The 20,573-nt window shown below is 37.9% G+C and overlaps 1 protein-coding gene across 7 annotated transcripts in view; it reads left to right on the forward strand.

The window, feature by feature from the left end:
• The first annotated feature begins 1,202 nt into the window (after positions 1 to 1,202).
• Positions 1,203 to 20,573, forward strand: part of KCNT2 (potassium sodium-activated channel subfamily T member 2) — a 372,756-nt gene continuing 353,385 nt past the window's right edge. For all 7 annotated transcript variants that reach the window (XM_038586089.1, XM_038586091.1, XM_038586090.1 and 4 more), the window contains exon 1: positions 1,203 to 1,374. In XM_038586089.1, the coding sequence (XP_038442017.1) occupies positions 1,280 to 1,374 (95 nt within the window). In that variant the 5' untranslated portion in view covers positions 1,203 to 1,279. The remainder of the gene's footprint in view (positions 1,375 to 20,573) is intronic.

A 20,573-nucleotide genomic window follows, 5' to 3' on the forward strand; every position in this document is an offset into this window, starting at 1 on the left:
GGGGGACACGGGGTGGGGTGGGGTGGGGAGTAAAGTCTGTGTCTCCAGGCCCAGGGCCTCGCAGGTGGTTAAGGACCCAGTGCCTGCGGTTCACCCCGAGGAAATCAGAGCTTGGCAGAAGACAGGATGCGCGCACAGAACTAGGGCTTGTGCAGTGAGGTTCCCATGAGCAGCAGCTGATCCTGAAAAACCAACTGTGGACTCCGGGGTTCACTGCCTCCTCCGGCTGGGGGGCCACTAAGAGGGGATTCCAAGGGCTGAGGCCGTGCAGCCCGGGAGCCCGCAGCGCTACACGAAGCAGCAACAGCAGTTGATTGACGCCGCTGGTGCACGGTCCTCCCCGCCCTCCGGGGTGCTTTCCCAGCCATCCCCTACGTGTTTCTTTCCAGCCCCTTCATTCTCTTTCCAGAATCCGGGAAAACACCTTCCTTCCTATCAGACCGTGGCGGAAAATACCCGGGGGTTTTCCTGAGGCTGCGAGCGGGGATTCCCTCTCCACGACCGCGCACTTCCCACCCCGCTGCCCAGGCGGAGGGCGAGCGCCGCGGAGGCGCGCGGGGCCCGGGGGCGCCCGACCCCGACCGCACGCGGCCCCGGCCTGGGGGAAGGGGCTGGAGCGCGGGAACCCGCCGACCAGGCTCGCCCCCATTGGTTGGCGCCTCCGTGGCGTCACGTGTTATGCTAATGAGGGGGAGTCTCATTGGCTCGGCCCCCGGCGGCCGCTGCGAAGGCTCCGGGGGACCCAGCCCGCGCCCGCTCGCGCCCGCGCGGACCCGCGGCCGGGGCTGCCCCGGAGGAGGCGCCTCCACCCGCCGTGCAGAAAGCGCCTCCCAGCGCGCCGCGCCCCCTCCCCTCTTTCGAGGTGCCGCGCGTGTCCGGCTTTTTTTTTTTTTTTTTTTTTCTTTTTCTTTTTTTTTCTCTCCCGCGAAGTAACTTTTGCATTCCCGCCTCCCCCGAGTCCTGGGGACCAGAGGCGGTGCCGAGCCTGGGGGCGGTTCCTTGGCAGCGTAGATTCTTGTCAGAGCCAGACTTTTGCTCCTGGGCTCGGTTTGCATCATCCCCATCACACCCTCTGGAGAGAGGAGCCAGCCCCCTTCAGCCTCAGCTTCCGGCTCCGAGCCGCCCCCTCCCCCGCCCAGGCCCCCTCCCCTGCCCCGTCCCCCCAGGGGGCCCCGCTTCTTGTTAGTCCCCCCCACCCCCACCGCCCCACTCTGCAGAATTTCCTTCCTCTCGCCCTCCTCCATCCGTCGTTTCTATGTTTCCCACTCTTTGAGGAAGGATGGTTGATTTGGAGAGCGAAGTGCCCCCTCTGCCTCCCAGGTACCGATTTCGGGACCTGCTGCTGGGGGACCAAGGATGGCAGAACGACGACAGGTGAGTGGTGCGGGGCAGGCTTGCTCCGGCAGTCCGGCTGGCGCAGATGCCGCTCCCGGGGGGACAGAGGAGAATAAAAAGGGAGCCAGGGACTGGGGGAGGGAGTGAAGGGACTCTTGGATGTGTCTCTCCATTTTGACTGTATAGAGCAACTGCCACGGACAAGGAGCTCTTCCTCTTCACTTTCTTATCCTTGCAACGCATTCATTGCATTTATTTGCTACTCTTTTGTCTGTCTACGCTTCTCTAGGGTGTGTATAAGGCTGCTGCGAGGGGTGCCGCACATGCAAATGGCACGCAGTGTCGGTGCCATATAATTTTCATTTTTTTCCCCCTTTAGGGGTTGCTCCTCAAATTTGCAGACGTATCCAAGTTGGTAGAAAAAGCACATCAGAAACTTAAAATCTCCTGCACCTGTTTACTTACTGCTTGTCAGTGTCGTCTTGTGAAGGTGTCCACCTGCTACTGGGAATTTTATGCTCTTTAAACAGTTGATAGTTGAGTTGATAGACAATTGGTTTAAATATGTTAACAGGTAGTTAGGCAAAATGACGTTGTCGCCGGAAAATACTCACTTTGAGCAGGTAACTGTGATTTGTAGTGGTGTCTGTGTAGCATGACCCAACGTTTTTGTGATTAATATATTTTTGACCTAACTAGTATACATGTCACAAGATTAGAACTAAGTTTCAGAACTAGAGTATTTATTACCAGCAAGATATTGCTCCTGTGTTTTATCTGTAGCACGACTGCTTTGCCTAGTCGAAGTTCTGAAATTCCTCCGGCTCTCTGATTCATTACTTAAAAGGCACATTTTAGGTTTCATTGAATTTAGTATTTTCTGGAATAGTCATTTCATGTATCACATGCCATATATTTTTGTCTTTAAATAACCTATGTATACTAACTAGGCTCAACTCAATTGAGATATTTCCTTGAAGTTCAGTTTGGTATTAATGTTATATTTTAATTACATAAAAGATCCATTATTGGTCCTATTCAAAATCTCCTCCCCATTTGGCACTGGCCAATACTCTCCTTCTCTTCCTCACCGTTTTAGCTCCCAAGACCACCTCCTGTCCCTACACACAGGGGCTTTTATGTTGGGTGTCAATTTTGGACTTCCTCTTTGGTCTCATATTAGTAATTTAAAGGGATATGGATGTTTCTCAGAGGGTAATATCTCAATGCAACTTCTTTTTAAAGGCAAAACACATGTATTTGTTGAAAATTAAAAGAACAAATGCCAGTTCACCAGTATCCTGGGAAAGTAAGGTGTTTTGGGTGACTGAAGATAAGGAAATGAATATTTAAACAAATTGCCATGCTAGTTGACATTTAAATAAACCATATTAAGCCTGGTTAAGTGGGTTATCAAATGCACCATTGTGTTCATAGTGATTGAATCTATATTTGTTACTTCAGGACCTTAGGATCATCGTGTAGAATAGGAGTCCTCACTGTAGAAAGTGAGAAATGGATTGAATTCATAGAGGATATATTTTGGGCTTTGTGGTGATAATATTTGTTTTTTAATATTGTATGCAAGATATTCATTGTTCATGAGGTTCCCCTCATTTTTCTAAGGACGTTGACAGATATATTTCAGTAACGAGGAATTTTGGTTAGTTGAATACTACCCAAGTAAGTCACTGCTATATTAAAAAACATTTTATACATTCAGTTAAAATATCTGTTATAACGAAAGTTTATGCTAGCCCAAGTTTAATGTAAAATCTAGGCCATATTTACTATTAAAATGAGGTATTAAACATTAAAAAATTGTTCATCCTTTTGACTTTGTGACTTCATGAAAACTTAATATTTCATTTTGGCTCCATTTGTTGGTCCATCTTTGAAGACAAGATCCTTGGATGAATAGTGAGTCAGCCTTCAATCCTGTGCTTATTTCCTCACTAGCTGAGTCACCTTGGGCAAGTCATTCAACCATTATGAGACTCAATAGTCTTATTTGTGTAAGGTACAAAACTAATAGCACTAAGCACTGGCTGTTCTCATGTTAGCTATGCTAATGGTGTATGTGTGTGTCTGTAAGGGTATATGTGTGTATGTATGAATTTTAGGAACTAAGAAACTAAGTTTCTGGGAAATTAAATATTTATCCTGGTAATATGTCTTGCAAGTGCAAAGATGATGTTTGGGTTCTGTTCTTTGTGACTCCAATTCTTCAAGAAGCTCCTAAATTCTTTCCATTTAATTTGTTTGAATTTGTAAGAATCATTTTGTAGCATCTAGTACAGTTTAGGTGCCCATTAATTGTTAGTTCCCTTCTTCACTTCTCATTAGCAGTTTTCAATTCTTCTTTTATTTTTCTTCCGAATCCTGAATTATTAAGCAGTAAGTTAAGTAATCGGTTTTGTCTTTATTATGCTCACAAATTCCTCTTTGCAACTGAGTCTGAGTAGTCTAATTCGACTCAGTTATCATGGACTCAATTCCTATGGAGTTGAAGAAAAAGCACTCTTTCATAGAAGAATAGGTAGATGGTTTATACTAACAGATAAATTTAGTGCTTTGTCCATATTCTCTAGGCTATGCCTGAGCATAGGCATGCTCCTATCTCTGCCTGAAGCATAGGCATGCTCCTATCCCCCTTCCTTACCCTCTAGTCTCAGGGGCTCCCCAGGTCTTGGGGTGCAAGCCAAAGGTGCCACTGAGTAAATTGTTAGATAAATACCTTAGCTTTCTAACTCCTTGGCTGGAATAATTCTGAAACCTGTTCTACACTGTGTCCAGTGGGACTAGTACCAGTTGCCCACAGATGTAATTGGTTTGATATTACAACCTTTATTGGCTTTCTTCTCCCCTCATCCTATTGGTATTTTCTGGTATCAGTTCCCAAATAAACAGCTGTTTCTGTGCTTATCTTAAGATATGCTTCTGGGAGAATCTGAACCAAGATTGGGTATCTTCTCTATCCAGGGTTACATTCTAGAAATGATGGAGAAATCAACTGATGGGAAAGTAGACACTTTCTACCTTGCTCTTTAGGTTAAGAATTTTCAATTAAATCTTAGTAGGGTGTGATTGACTGGCATGTGAAAATGAGTAAAGCATATGGTAGATGTATGAAGGAGTGTGGTAAAAGAGAGCATTTTCTACACTATAGATTTTAGATTTTCTACACTATAGATTTTCTGTGAACTAACCTTGAATAGTCCGCTTAAATTTATACTGTATCACCTTTTAGTAGGGAAACACACATGCTTAAGGTCACATGTAATGTAGATGTGACACATATTATGTATAGACTGTGTGTATGTATTAATGTCATCTTTACATAACTACCTCTCTCTGATTTGCATTCTGTTAACCTTTTCTGCGTAGGACATAAAGGAGCAGAGTTAGACATAGCATTGTAGATAACTGCACATTTAGCACACAAATAACATTAGTTTTCTGAGGCCATGAAATAACTTTGAGAGTTGCTAAATGAGAAAACTGCTAATGCCTAGAGATGTCTGTTGCACATATGACTCACATTTATTTCTTTGGCATCCTGAGTAAAACACAAAAATCTAATTCAAGTGGCTCATGAAATATTTCTTAATGGTCATTTATCCATTCAGCTAATCTTTGACTACATGCTGCATCTCAGGGCCTTATTAAGTTAGGTTTTAGGAAGAACAGAAGGAGGAATGTGAAACAGTCCTGGGTCAGGAGGTGTTCACAGATACAGTTGGAGATAAGCTCCCCTCCCCTGAATATTGACATTGTTTATGTATGATGATGTTTTTGCAGAATTTCAATTTTAAGATTGCCAAGAAGATTATGTACCCTTTGTAGATTAGGATAGTCAGTATTGCTTGAAAATAAAGTAGCTGAAGTCACTATATTAGGGATGGCTCAAAGTATTCGATATATTTTGAATCTAATATTTAGGATACTTAGTATCTTCAAAGATACCCCGTGATTAAAACTAATAGGACTAGAGACTGAATTTAACTGGTTTTATATGGAAGCCATTCTGTAACAATGTAGAATTTGCAGCAGCGTTCAAATCTATTGTTTACTGTTTTAATATTTCTATGATTGGTGAAACAATAAAGATTTAGAATGTTCTCTTGCAGTTAACGATTGGTAAATTTCAACTTTTTTAAAAAAGATTTTCTTTATTTATCCATGAGAGAGACAGAGAGAAAGAGAGAGGCAGAGACACATGCAGAGGGAGAAGCAGGCTCCCCACATGGATCCCGATGTGGGACTCGATCCCTGGATCCCAGGATCACACCCTGAGCCAAAGGCAGATGCTCAACTGCTGAGCCACCCAGACGTCCCAATTTCATCTTCTAAATGCCTTAAGACAGAACAAGTCCTCCTCATCTTCATCATGACTTAGTAATTTTAAAGTTTGGAACACAGTGAACTTGATGTGGATAAATTGTCATGACTGTTGATAAATTACTGCTAGTGGACAATTTGCAGTTGCAGTCATACAGGAGTAGGGCTTTTATTTAATTAACACCAGTCAGTTTTCAAATATCCGGTCATTTGTTTCAACTCCAGTAATTTTAAGTGTTATCTTTCATATTTTATAGGTGACATTTATAGTAATGTAAGCAAGTCACCTAATGCATTGTAGTAATTGAAAACATAAAAGGATTTGAACAAGGAGTACAATCCAATGAATTAATAGTTTAAGAGGGATTTATAAAATGGTGAAAGTGTTTGGATAGCTTTTGGAGTATGTGTGATTTTAGATATCTACAATGCAAATGTATTAATTTATATAATAAAGCAAAATTGGAAGAATGGATTTGGAATGGCACATTTATATAATCTACCAACTTTATCTTCCTTAATAAAATTATATATTATTTTGAAAAGTAGCCATTTGATGTAAAGTACTTATTCTAAACTTGTTAAGTTCAAGTCGTTAAATACACTTTTAAAATATCTTGTCATAGTAAAAAGGATGAAATGTTATTTCTACTGTTTAATTATATAAGTGGAATCAACTTTGCATATGCAAAAATCTATAAAAATGACTTAAGCATTTATTATTAAGAGAATCTAGATAATGCTGTATTTCTTAGCACTGTCTTTTATATTAAAGGAAATCAGGCAGCCCTGGTGGCTCAGCGGTTTAGCGCCACTTTCAATCCAGGGCATGATCCTGGAGACCCCGGATCGAGTCCCACATGGGGTCCCTGCAGAGAGCCTGTTTCTCCCTCTGCCCGTGTCTCTGCCTTTCTCTTTCTCTCTCTCTCTCTCTCTCTCTATCTCTATCTATCTCTATCTATCTCTATCTCTATCTCTGTGTCTCTCATGAATAAATAATAAAATCTTAAAAAAAAAAAAAGGAAATCTCCATAAGGAAATTAAAAAAATTACCTACTACTGAAGTAGGTAATGATGCAAACAATAACTTTAGATATATATAGTATAATACATAAAATGCAGAGAAATATGCATTTTAAATAATTTTTGTTTATCAATAGAAGAATTCAGACAATTAATATTTTATATAAAAATGTGTATGATTTCTTTCTTTTGACCTGATCTTATAATTGAAATGTGGCTTTTCAGATTACACTGAATTTATTTATTTATTGATTTATTTACTTACATAGAATTATTTTAAAGTTTGATCATTTACGTACTCTCTTATGTATATCCACTTTCTGTATATGCTAATGTGTTAGTAATACCTGTTCTGTGAGTATTACACTCATAACTTTTCAGAGCACTTCTATATATAATAAGTCTTGAATAATGGGAATAATGGAGGTTGGAATCTAGAAATTCATTTTCTATGTTATTTTGAGGATATTAAACTTTCTCCCTCCCTCCCTCCCTCTTTCTTCCTTCCATCCATCCTTCCTTCCTTCCTTCCTTCCTTCCTTCCTTTCTCTTTCTTTCTTTCTTTCTTTCTTTCTTTCTTTCTTTCTTTCTTTCTTTCTTCTTTCTTTCTTTTCTTTCTTTTCTTTTCTCTCTCTCTTTCCCTCTCTCTCTCTTCCTTCCTTCCTTCCTTCCTTCCTTCCTTCCTTCCTTCCTTCCTTCCAAGAGGGAAGGAGCATGGGGCAGATGGAGGGGGAGAGAGAGAATCTTTAGCAGACTCCATACCCAGCATGGAGCCTGATGTGGGGCTCTGTCCCATGATCCTGAGATTACGACATGACCTGAAATCAAGAGTCTGATGCTTAACTGACTGAACCCCCCTTGCGCCCCAAGGAGAGTAAACTTTCTACAAATAGTTTCTCCATGACAGCTGCAAGTTAGTCTTGAGGATGGGTGCAAAAACATACTTTTTTATGGATGAACAAGAAAATAATTTCAGCTAACTTGTTTTATCAAAATTATGAACAAACACACTTTTCCCCTTCTCTCTTAGTAAAGTATCTCAACTTCTGCAGAAATAAATTTGGAAGGTAGTATAGGAAATAATACAAATGAAGGCAAACAGCTTTCATCTTCGTTATCAGTACAAAATAAAAATTAAACTAACTATATTTAGTCATAATGCATACCTGCTTTTATTTTCTTGTTGTTAATAGTGGATATGGTATTTTTTTTTTTTTTAGATTTTATTTATTTATTCATGAGAGACATAGAGAGAGAGAGGCAGAGACATAGGCAGAGGGAGAAGCAGCCTCCATGCAGGGAGCCCGATGTGGGACTCTATCCCGGGACTCCAGGATCACACCCTGTGCTGAAGGCAGGCGCTAAACCACTGAGCCACCCAGGCATCCCCAAATATGGTATTTTTATTGGCTTTTCCAAATCATATTCTTGTTTATTAAAATGTTCTATATGTTCATAAATTGCTTTGTCATTGGTGGTATGTCTGTTTTTATTAGCATATTGATGTATTGCCAGTGTTATTTTACTTATGCACCTTCCTTGTCTACGATACTTTTAGAAAATGAAGCAAAAAAAATTTTTAATTGAAATCTAACCAGTTGCTTTATATATTTGTAGTTTGAAATTAAGTTACCTTGACCTCTTGTGAGCAATATTTATTTATTTTTTAAAGTTTGTTTGTTTATTTATGTAAGCTCTGTACCCAACATAGGGCTCAAACTCATGATCCCAAATCAAGAGTTGCATGCTCTTCCCACTGAGCCAGTCAGGTACCCCATGTGAGCAATATTTAATACCTTTGATCAAGATGTTTTTAAACTAATGCTTTTATGAATTTTTATTGCTAATTAAAATTAATCAAAATAGTAGATAATAATCTAGAAAGACAATTACTTTTACTTTTTGACAGTCCTTGACTAGATATGGGTTTGTATTTTTATTTTTTTAATAGATCATGAAAAGAAAACAATTCTTTTCACAAGGATCTTAATCATCAGATAGCAATAAATTTGTAATGTAAGAGAAAATCAGTTGGAGAACAGAGTGAGAAGACAAGGTGCCATCTACAATGCTGATAACATCTCAGCCTTAGTACAAATTCAGAAGTGGATGTGTGAAGTTGTAGAAATTGAGATGTAAGTGAATGTACTGTCCAGGTAGAGTACATATGGATAAGCAAGGCCAGGAATGTCTGATTTGCATAGACCTCTTGTAGCATAGTGACCATGTGCTTGCTTGCAACAGAAATATAAAAACTCAAACTCTGTGAAGGCAAAGAAAATATTGTGAAAATGGCATTGGATCCTTTGCATCTGATCATTTGGGAGCAGACTAGTAGATTAGTAGAAGTTTCTGACCTTGATTCCATAGTAACTAGATATAACTATAACAAGCAGACTCTTAACGAGAATCTAAGATGTAGTATAATTCAAGGGAGGGATCCCTGGGTGGCGCAGCGGTTTGGCGCCTGCCTTTGGCCCAGGGTGCAATCCTGGAGACCCAGGATGGAATCCCACGTCGGGCTCCCGGTGCATGGAGCCTGCTTCTCCCTCTGCCTGTGTCTCTGCCCCTCTCTCTCTCTCTCTGTGTGACTATCATAAATAAATAAAAATTAAAAAAAAAATTCAAGGGAAAGAGGAACCATTGTATATACTTGGAAAAATAAATCATTTATGTAAACTAATTCAGTGCACCAGTGGTATTAGATTTATTTGTCTTCTTTACCTGGGAAGTAGAGATGGGTTTGGAGTTGGGAAGGGAATCAGAGCCTGGAAAGCCCTAGTTGCTTGAAAATAAAAGGGGAAAAATATTCCTGAGTGTGGGAAAAAAGGATCCTTAAAGGAGGGGGACTGAAGACAGTGAGATTTCTTTACACAATTTTGTCTTGGATTGATCATGTTTATCTTTATATATATATTTTTCCTGGACAAATAGAGGCAGTAAAGTTAAACAGAAGCAGAAACCCTGACTGTCAAGCTTGGCTGGTCTGTAGAGGACTATGGCTGGCAGCAATCCCTAATTCTTTGACCCTTTTCTGTTTAGAGTATTCACTGGGCTTCTCTTTGGAACTGTGCTTTAGTATTCTGCACTCCTGTAATTATAGCATGGCTTTAAAGAGTGAAAATCATGCCCTCTGTGTCTGCATTCCTTGAACTCAGAGTTGTATTACTTCCAATTTTCATAGTATGTAAATACATTTAAAAAATGGATTTTGCATACAAAGCCCAAAAGCAGTGAATCTAAGAAATAAAGGACTACTTGTTCTTGGCTTTCTTGCACTGGACTTTGCACAGAATCATAAAGATAAATTGTTATTACAGGGGCACACTTAGCCCATCTTGTAAATCACTGTGTGAATAGGGATAAAAGAGGATTAACACATTTCAACCTCATTTGACTCCCTGTGGGAAAACTTGTAGATTGTCCACATACTGCAAACAACCAGTTATTAATAACAAGGACCAGATGTGTGGTTTAATAATGGGCAGCCTGTTGTCTCGGGCCTGTCAAAAACTGAAATACCACTTGATCCCCTAGGAATCAGCGAGGGTGATCAGTAAGCTGCACAAGTACCAGTAAGGAATGATGGCAATGGCTCTAGTCACTGCCATAATATGCGGCGACTACTTTGGCGAATTATAAATGGAAGCTTTCAGTAGTTTGTTTCTTTTTCTTGCCTGTCTCTCCACAAGGGTTCATGTGCCATTTCACCTATTTTCTGCTGAAAATCCAGAAGATCAAGTGAAAATGGAGGATACTGCATTAGTACTTTTAAAGGCAGGTTACATTTATCAAGAGCTGAATGTATGCCACGCATTGTTCTATGCTTGTTACATGTATTATTTCATTTAATCTTCACACCAACTCTGAGGAGTTCTGTCATTTTTTCCCCTTTTTTATAATGTATTAGTTGAGGTACAGAAATTCATAAGTTACATAATCACGAGATAGAACCAGAATCTAATTATTATTCTTATCAACTATGTTATGATATAAACAGATGTGATTTAATGCTATTAAATAACAGACAAAATGCAAAAATATAAATGCTCTTAAAGGTAGAAAAAAATCATAGCATCCCTATCCCTCTGGGCCATATTACAATGATTAACTGAAAAGAAAAGCTATGGAATTTTCAAAGTTGATAATATTTTCTGGGAGAAAAAAGTGTTTTTTTCTTTAAATGTAAAGCATTGTTCTTTTGACAGTCTGGAGAGAGTGGATTAAAGTAGGAAATTAGTAAAATAACTAAAACAGATTTTATTTCTTTGTTTAAACAAAACTCAGGACATAGATGAATCAAAAAGGCATCATAAAGATCATATTAACAATACTCTTAAAGTGTTCACTTTGGAAGCTTTGGCTAAGGTCATCCATTTCCCATAGTTCTTTGCTACTTTAGTTAATCTACAATTATCTGTAGATATGACTAGGTTTTTTTTTTTTTTTTTTTTTTTTTTTTTTTTTTTATGTTCCTTAGTAGAACCTTGGAATTTCCTACTTATACCTCTACTCTCCAAAGTATTTGTACCTGGGTGAAATTCATTTTTCTTAACCACTCTACTAGTGATAATGAAAACTCTCTTGCAGAGATGCTGTGAGATTTAAATAGGGGTAATATGAAGTTATTGACTGAGCATAACACTTAGTCCTAGCTATCAATTTCATCTATTCCAAAGAAAATTTGCAATGGCTCATATAAATATAAGCAATAGCTTAAAATAAATAGAAAATACAGCAGAGAAAATAGATAAGGGGGAAAAAAATCCAAATCAAGTACAGAGTTGGTACACAATATGAATTCTGTGAGTTTCTATATAGGTCTTGGAGATGGGCCACAAGAATAGCCAGAAGAAAGAAGATATGATTGGTTGCATAAGATGAGAAATAAACTAGTAATTCAGGAGAAATACAGCTATTCTTGGTGTTGAGATTGAAAGGAATTGCTCCTGTGGATCCTTGGTTAGTGTCCAATATCATTCACTCTCCTATCATAAAAGAATAGCAAGTTTCATGAGACTTTGTAACATCCTCACTGTCAGGTACTGATATAACTAGAAAGAATTATTCATTTGCAGTAGATTTTCAGAACATTCATGAGTATATTTCAGTTATATCTTGTAGGACAAAAAAGGGAACACTTGTGATTACTGATGGGTTATGAGCCTTTCATGTATCTTTAAAAACTTTTTTTTTTTAATATACTACTCAAAGCAAGCTATAGATTTAGTGCCCTCCCTATCAAAATACCAGTAGTGTTTTTCATGGAACTAGAACCAATAACCCTAAAATTTAAGTGAAACCATAAAAGACCTTGCATAACCAAAGTAGTTTTGAGAAAGAAGAAGAAAGCTGGAGGTATTGCAATCTCAGATTTCAAGGCATACTATGAAACTATAGTAATCAAAGCAGTATGGTACTGGCACAAAAATAGACACATAGATCAATGGAACAGGATAGAAGGCCCAGAAATAAACCCACTTGTATGTGGTCAGTTAATGTACTACAGAGGAGACAAAGATCTACAATAGGGAAAAGACAGTCTCTTCAGTAAATATTGGGAAAACTGGACAGCTACATGGAAAGGAATGAAACTGGGCCTCTCTCTTATACCATACACAATAATAAACTCAAAATGGATTAAAGACCTAACTGTAAGACTTGAAACCATAACACTCCTAAAAAATAGGCAGTAATCTCTTAAACATTGGCTTTAGCAACATTTTTCTGAATATGTATCCTAAGGCAAGGGGGAAAAAAAGCAAAAATAGAGTGCATCAAACTGAAAAGGTTTGTACAGTGAAGGAAACCATCAACAAGATGAAAAGGCAGCCTACTGAACGAGAGATGATATTTGCAAATGGTATATCCAATAAGAGGTTTATATCAAAAATATATAAAGAACTCATACAAGTTAATACCAAAGAAATCAAAATTATCCAATTAAACATGGGCAGAAGGCCTTTATAGACATTTTTCCAAAGAAAACATGCAGATGGCCAACAGACACATGAAAAGATGCTCAACATCACTCCTCGTTGGGGAAATGCAAAGCAAAACCACAATGACATACCACCTCACATCAGTCAGAATGAATAGTATTAAAATGACAAGAAATAACAAATGTTGGCAAGGATGTAGAGAAAGGGGAACCCTCATGTACTGTTGGTGTAGCCACTGTGGAAAACAGTATGGAGGTTCCTCAACAAATTAAGAATAGAAATACCATATAGTCCAGTAATTTCACTACTGGGTATTTGCCCAAAGAAAATGAAACACTAATTGGAAAAGATATATGCACCTCTCTGTTTATTGCAGCTTCATTTACAGTAGCTAAGATATAAAAACAACCTAAGTGTCCATCAGTAGATAAATGGATAAAGATGTTACATATACGTACACACACACACTCACAAAGACTCATAAACTGTAATATTACTCAGCCATAAAGAATAAAATCTTGCCATTTGTGACAATATGAATGGACCTTGAGGGTAATTATGCTAAGTGAAATAAGACCGAGAAAGACAAATACCATATGATTTCACTTATATGTGGCATCTAAAAAACAACAACAAAAAAGAATAAACAAAAGGAGAAACAGATACATAGAGCAGCCTTGTTTTTGCTGAAGGGGGTTGGGAGGGCAGGTGAAATAGGTGAAAGGGATTAACGGATTATAGGGATTATAAATTAAGTAAATCACAGGGATGAAAAGTACAGTATAGGGAGTATATAGTCAATACTGTTGTATGGTGATAGATGGCAACTACACTTATGATGAACGTTGCATAACATATAAAATTGATGAATTACTATGTTGTACATCTGAAGCTAATATTGTACATCAACTAAATTTCAATCAAAAGATTCACATAAAGGAAATGGAGAAAGCATCAAAACCAAACTTGGTCTATTTCATGATAGTTTTAAAAACATAAATGCATTCACAAAACTAGATTTAGTTAACTAAAAAAACCCCCCAAACTTAAAAAAATATAAGTGGCTTTGATTAATAATTATATTCTTCACTGTGCACTTGAGGTGTAAACATTGCCAATAGAGGCTAGAATGAGGATTGCTTTATGGAGAGTCTACAAAGATTCTAGCCAAAACACAAGACGGAATTGTGGTTATTCGCACCTCCTCATGTTGGATTAATTAATTTATTTTCTTTTCACACAACGTTTAAAGTAAATATCACAGAATTTAACATTCCACTAAGACTTTGTAAGTATCCTGAATTTACTTAGGTAGCTCTATGTGTTTCTATATACATACATAGAGATGTATGAAGGACATAATTATATAGCAGACTTCTGGTTGCTACGTAATTGATAAAAGTAATCCCAAACTAAAATATTTTTTCAGGGCAGCCCCGGTGGCGCAGCGGTTTGGCGCCGCCTGCAGCCCAGGGCGTGATCCTGGGGACCCTGGATCGAGTCCCACGTCAGGCTCTCTGTATGATGCCTGCTTCTCCCTCTGCCTGTGTCTCTGCCTCTCTCTGTGTCTCTCATGAATGAATAAATAAAATCTTTAAACAAAATATTTTTTCAACTTATCTCTTACCACCAATCTCACTATAATCTCCCTGACTTCTCCATTTCAAAACTTTGCAGTGGTTTTATACTGTTTTTTTTTTTAGCTTGCTTTCCTAAGTTCATCATCTCCATTTATTTTTTGATAGGATTTCACTCCTTTTTTTAAAAAAATAAATTATTTACTTATTAGAGGGAGAGAGAGAGAGAGAGCAAGCGCACAAGTAGGAGGGGCAGAGAGAGGGAGAATCGGACTCCCTGCTGAACAGGGAGCCTGACATGGGGCTCCATCCAAGGACCCTGAGATCATGACCTGAGCTGAAAGCAGATGCTTAACTGACTGAGCCACCCAGGTGCCATGGATTTCACTTCTTTTTATTTAAATGAATAGAACACCTGCCAGCATGCTTCATGGTTCCAGGTCTGTTCTATGCACCCCACTTCTAATAATCTCCCATCTCCAACTCGATCGTCATTTGGCCCTTCTGTCTTCATCACAATCTTCTTGAATGTGGTATTAACATGTATTCATGTTTTAAAACTTACACTATGTCACTAATGCTTATTATATGAAATTTAAGCTGCTGAGTTCTGTATTCAATGATCTTCATTAATTGATTCCTTGATTAATTCTTCCGGAACTGCTTTTTGAAATTTAATCACTGCATTTATTTATAGAAATCACCCCTCACCTCACATGCTGATAGCTGTGGCTCTTTGCTCGTATCATCCCATGAACGTACGCTGTCTTACGTTTCTTCCTGTCCATATCATCTCCTTTTTCATGAGTGGACCCCTCGCTGGACACAGAGCCACAGTTACTAAAAACATTTCCAAATCAGGCTCTTTAATATAGTTGACTTATTTTTATGTTGTTTTCCAATTATTTTCATGTTATTTCAGGTACAACAAATAATCTTCTAGGGAAAAAGGCATATCTTCAATTCATTTTGGGTCCTCTTACTTATTTAGCATGGCGGTATACACAAAGACTTCCAGAATTTTGGTTCTGTAATATAAGGAAGGCACTTTTAAAAGAAAAAAAGAGTCACAGCTGTGAATATATATGTGCACTACTTGTATACATATATCATTTAGTAAAAATAGAGGTCATTTAAATTTGAGATTTTTTTTCCTCATGGAAACAAAGTAGTTTTTAAAGCTCATTCTAAAGCCAGGTATGGTAGTTTAAATCATTCCGCTTGAAAATGCCTTTCCCACATCTAGTTTGATATTCACGAGGAGCTTTCCTTTGGAAATGGCAAAGCAGAATGTGCTTCAGTCCATAATTCATATGGTGACACTTCAAATGACTATTAAAGTGAATTCTGAAATTTGCGTCGGGAGCAGCTCAGTGAAAGCCATCCATCTGCCTGACAGCCAGCGGTGCCACCGTCCAAGGGGCTTATGGAGGTGTGAAAGATCAACTTCACCTCATGCTCACTAAGGTAGTGGTAGCAATACTTACATAATTGGAATGAACAGAAGGAGGGTTTTTATTTGGTCTTAAATCGTGTAAAATATTTTTTCTTATTGAGCAACAGTGCTTCTAGTGGTTTACAGTGTGCTTAATTTTCCAGTGTTAATATTAATTGAATGATTTTCTTGAAGAATCAAAACCTGTGTGAAATATATCAGTGATAGTTATCTAAGCATATTCTGGGTCTTTGAATAGAAGGCACATTATTCTAAGACAAATATATTCCTATTATTATTCTGTTTCCTAAGTCAGATCCTTACCTACTTATTTTTGTCACATGGAATGACTACTTTTGATTTAACTTCATTCCTTTTCAGTACTAGAAAGAGGCTTGTTATACATCTCTTTATACTTTTACTACTACATGGGAGGTAGGAGAGAGACAAATTCTAATCACTTACAGAATAATATAATGAAATGTTTGCTTTAAAAAGGACTAATTAAAATGTTCATTATAAAGTTGTTCTGACTTGCTGATTCTATTCCCCTTGCAACATGTTCCAAGTAATGTCTTCTTTTAGTAAACTCACATAATCAAGTGAGGGGAAGCTCCTCAGTGCATCCCAAATTGTGTTCCAGTTGAACTTAATCCTGCTACCGTTGAGGTGTGACAGTGTAGGAGAAGTACTTGAATGATGTGATCTCACACTCACAGTATCCTTGAGCTGTGTTGTATTGGACAGGTAAGACATACAAGATAACTACTATATAAATTAGAGCATGGTACAAGAGGGAGTACTATGGGAGTATTGGAGAAGCTTCTTGGAGAGTTCTAAGGAGAAAGTGAATTTTATATATTAGGATTCATTTTTTTAGAAATAGAGTAGTAATGGCTAGCACAAAAGACAGTGGGTCTTTCACAGGGCATATTCTAGAAAAACACACGATAGGTAGTCTAAATGAGAAGCAATATAGGACACATGAGGATCAGTAATGGATATTAATAGTTTTGGAGTAAGACTGTAGGAGACTTATATTGGCAAGTGAAAGAATTCAGTTTTTTTTGGTAGATTGGGGAATTGTTGAAAGGTTTTGAATAAGGAAGTGGCATGGTCTAAGTTGTAGCTTCAGTGTGATTATTCTTTTGGAATGGTGTGGAAGTGTTCAGAAGAAAAAGAGATGAGATTAAGGTACTTTAGTAGACTAAAAGAGGTAGAACAGGGAGAATGAAGATGGCAAAAAAAAAAACAAAAAACAAAAACCCACCAATCAGAAACCTTGGAAGTATCATCAGCAAATTTGGGAATGAATTGGGGTGAAGGATATCTATGTTTTGAAAGGAGAAGAAATATGAAAAAAGTGTTTGCTGTGCTCATTCAATACAGTTCAATATTTATTTGGATTATAAATTCTAGGAGACAACATTTCTAGTACATAGTATCTAAGTATGCCTTGCAAAACATCCAAGAAAAGTGTGATTTAGTTTGTTCACTTTCATTGGTCAAATGTAATTCAGTCCAACAAACAATAGTTAAGGCCTGACCATGAGTTGTATTATGTGCTAATATCTCTAAAAGCAAAGAATCAGATGTTCCTAGCCTTCACTTATCTCAGAAAGAGAAGAAGGACAAATAAACAGAGGAAAAATGATGATGTGAAGGTATTGTGTACACATAATATGTATACATAAAAACCACTATATTGTATTTTGACCTTTTAAAATTTATTGTTTTTGCATTCTTCATAACATATGTGGAAAGGTAAAGCAATCTTATGCGCACTTGATAGGTAGAAACTCAACTAAAAAGAACTTAAAATGCCTGACACAAATAGCAGAAATTCTCTATGGATTCTTTTAGTTGCAAATTATAGAAAAACACTCTAAGATAACTTAATAATTCATATACTCAACAAAACAAGAATTCTGGAATCAGAGTAGTTTCAGGGTTGACTTTAGAGCCCTGGATATTTCCATTTTCCTCTTGGCATCTCTTGACAGGTGCTACTTTATCTCTGTCACTGGTCGCCCTTGGTCCCTGAATGCTGTTCTAGTTCCAGGTATGGTGCAAAATGACAAAGTCCAGAGGTGGAGAAAAGCATTGTCCTTGTCTTATGCCCTTATTTAAAGTGAGAAAATTCTTGCCAGAGGCATCCCAACAGATTTAGTCTTGCGTGCTATTGAACAGAATTGATTTTGTGCCATGCCCAGATGAAACCATGGTAAGGGTAACAAGACCACGGTGAATAGCTTAGAACAGTTTCACTCAACCTCTGAGACTGGAGGCAAACTCAGCTTCCTTGAAATAACTCTGTCGCTTTGAGATAAATGAACAAAATCAGATTTGTTTTTGGAAGAAGTGTGTGTATGTGTGTATGTGTGTGTGTGTTTTGGTGAGTAGGTGAGGAGGGATGCAGGTTGGGCATGAGATGATGGGTATCATAAAGTAGGGAACCCACAGTTCCAATTCCAAGTATAATTTTAACTTAAAGTATACTTTTTAAGCCATTTGATTGTTTTCCTTCACTTCTGAGCGGCTCTCAGAGGAAATAATAATTTCAGCAGGTATCCCAAATCTCTTGATAAGCAGAATGACTCAACATGTGGGTGTTCTCAAATTCCCTTATGGAAATCATAATGTAATAAATAAACACTGTGTCAGCTCATAACTGAGTCTTTTAGAAAATTTTATGTCACTCTAAATTGCACCTGTGACGTGTTGATTAATGAGTTTTGAGAATGCAAATCTTTTAACAAAATCAGCATTTAATTATGTATGTGTTGAAGAAGTTTTGGTATTTTCAGCCCTGGGTAGTAGATGATAGGAAAGGAATATGTATATATGCTGTAGCTGAGGTGAAATCTTCCTTACTGGCAAGTAACCTTAAAATATTAATTTAGAAGCAGCAACTTTGTTTTACCTCAAATTTTATTTTATTTTATTTTTAAAAATATTTAATTTATTTATTCATGAGAAAAACAGTGAGAGAGAGGCAGAGATACAGGCAGAGGGAGAAGCAGGCTCCATGAGGGAGCCTGATGTGGGACTTGATCCCGGAACCCTGGGATCACACCCTGAGCCAAAGGCAGAAGCTCAACTGTTGAGCCACCCAGGCGTCCCTACCTCAAATTTTCAAGTAGATCAACCATCAGGATTATGAGTTATGGAACACTTGCCCATACCAGCCTCCTAACTGAAAAGTCATTCTTCACCTAAAAGAGCATATCCCACATTATCAGAGGATCATGGAAGAAGACACAGAAGGTCTTGCCAGGTTAAGGGGAGACAGCAGGAGGGCCAGGCTCCAGAAGAAGAGGTGGAGGGTGGCCTGGGGCCATCTTCTAAAACCTAGCCTGCATCTTAGTGACTATGGCACTATAATCTCTTTTTTGTAATCAGTCATCTGACACTGACAATTTGTCCTGTTTGTTAATAAATATATTACCTTGCAACAATAGGCATCTGTTGATCACTTATGGCAGATAGTAGGATTTTTTTTATAGAAGTGAAACTTTATTGGGTAATTCTTTTTCTAGCCTAGTTCATACTTAGCAAATGAAATGACAGCATTTGATTTATGTGCCATAGATATAGTCTATTCTCTAGAGCAGCCAAAAAGATGTATTCCAAAATATAAATCACATCATCTTACTCTTCTGCTCAAAACCTTCCACAGGTTTCTTGTCTCATTCTGAATGAAACCATAGGTCCTTATTTGGTTTATAAGACACAAATGAGCTACCTGCCACATCCATTTTAACCTGTAGGATTTTTATATAATCTCCCCACCTCCCCTCTCCATGCCGTCCTTTTATATTTTTGCTGATTTGGCATATTTAAGATTGATTATGTGAAAGGCTATAGTTAATCAAGTGTGGGAAGAGGTAAAGGTGGACAAGTAATATATACTTAGCTTTGTTCCTTTTAATTTCTAATTTAACATTTTGACGATTTCCCTAAATCTAAAGGGCCATACTGCTTTTATTTTATTTATTTTTTAAAGATTTTATTTATTTATTCATGAGAGAGAGAGAGAGAGAGAGAGAGAGAGAGGCAGAGACATAGGCAGAGGAGAAGCAGGCTCCATGCAGGGAGCTCGATGTGGGAATTGATCCTGGGACCTTGGAATCACGCCCTGAGCCGAAGGCAGACACTCAACTGCTAAGCCACCCAGGCATCCTGCCATACTGCTTTTAAAACAACAATGGCTATGAAAATGTGTTCTCTGGGATTGAAATGAGGAAAGCAGGAGGAAAGTCAGTTATTTTATTAAAAAAATAGCTTTTAGAAGGTTTGTAGGAGCACATTCTGGTAATGCTTAGTAGAAATGGATTTAAATATTTATATGCCTAAATTAAAGAGCTCATTTAAAGAAATGGGATGAGTATGGTAGATTATGTTAAATGACCAACACAGTGAATGAAAAGGATCATTAGATCTATTCAAAACACTCTTAGAAATCTAAGAATATCAAAGATATCATGGGTAGTCAAATATAATAAGTGTTAATGAATATAATCAATGTCACAAACAAGAACACTCATAGTGCATACTCTTATAGGGAAGGGGGAACTTCTAAGATTGAGGATGATAGGGTGGTCTCAGAAGGGTTGGTTGGGTAGACACCCCAAAGGCATCTAGTTACAACAGAAAAATAGGGCAAAATGTTATATTTAAACTTACTTGAAATTTCAGTTGCTAATAGATTTTTGAAATAATTTTATTCTTTAATTTTAAATATCAAATTTTGAAATGGCAGTTTAGTTTAATAATAAGAGAATTTACCCCCACCCTGACTCAGCTGACAGGAAAGGTTGTTTAAAGTATTGATTATGATGATGATGATTATGATGATAGTAATTTTTCCACACTATCTTATCAAGGCAAGAGTTAGCCAGGCATTGAGCCAGAGCTCTA

Source organism: Canis lupus, chromosome 38, assembly GCF_011100685.1.
Source record: "Canis lupus familiaris isolate Mischka breed German Shepherd chromosome 38, alternate assembly UU_Cfam_GSD_1.0, whole genome shotgun sequence".
Classification (NCBI taxonomy): domain Eukaryota; kingdom Metazoa; phylum Chordata; class Mammalia; order Carnivora; family Canidae; genus Canis; species Canis lupus.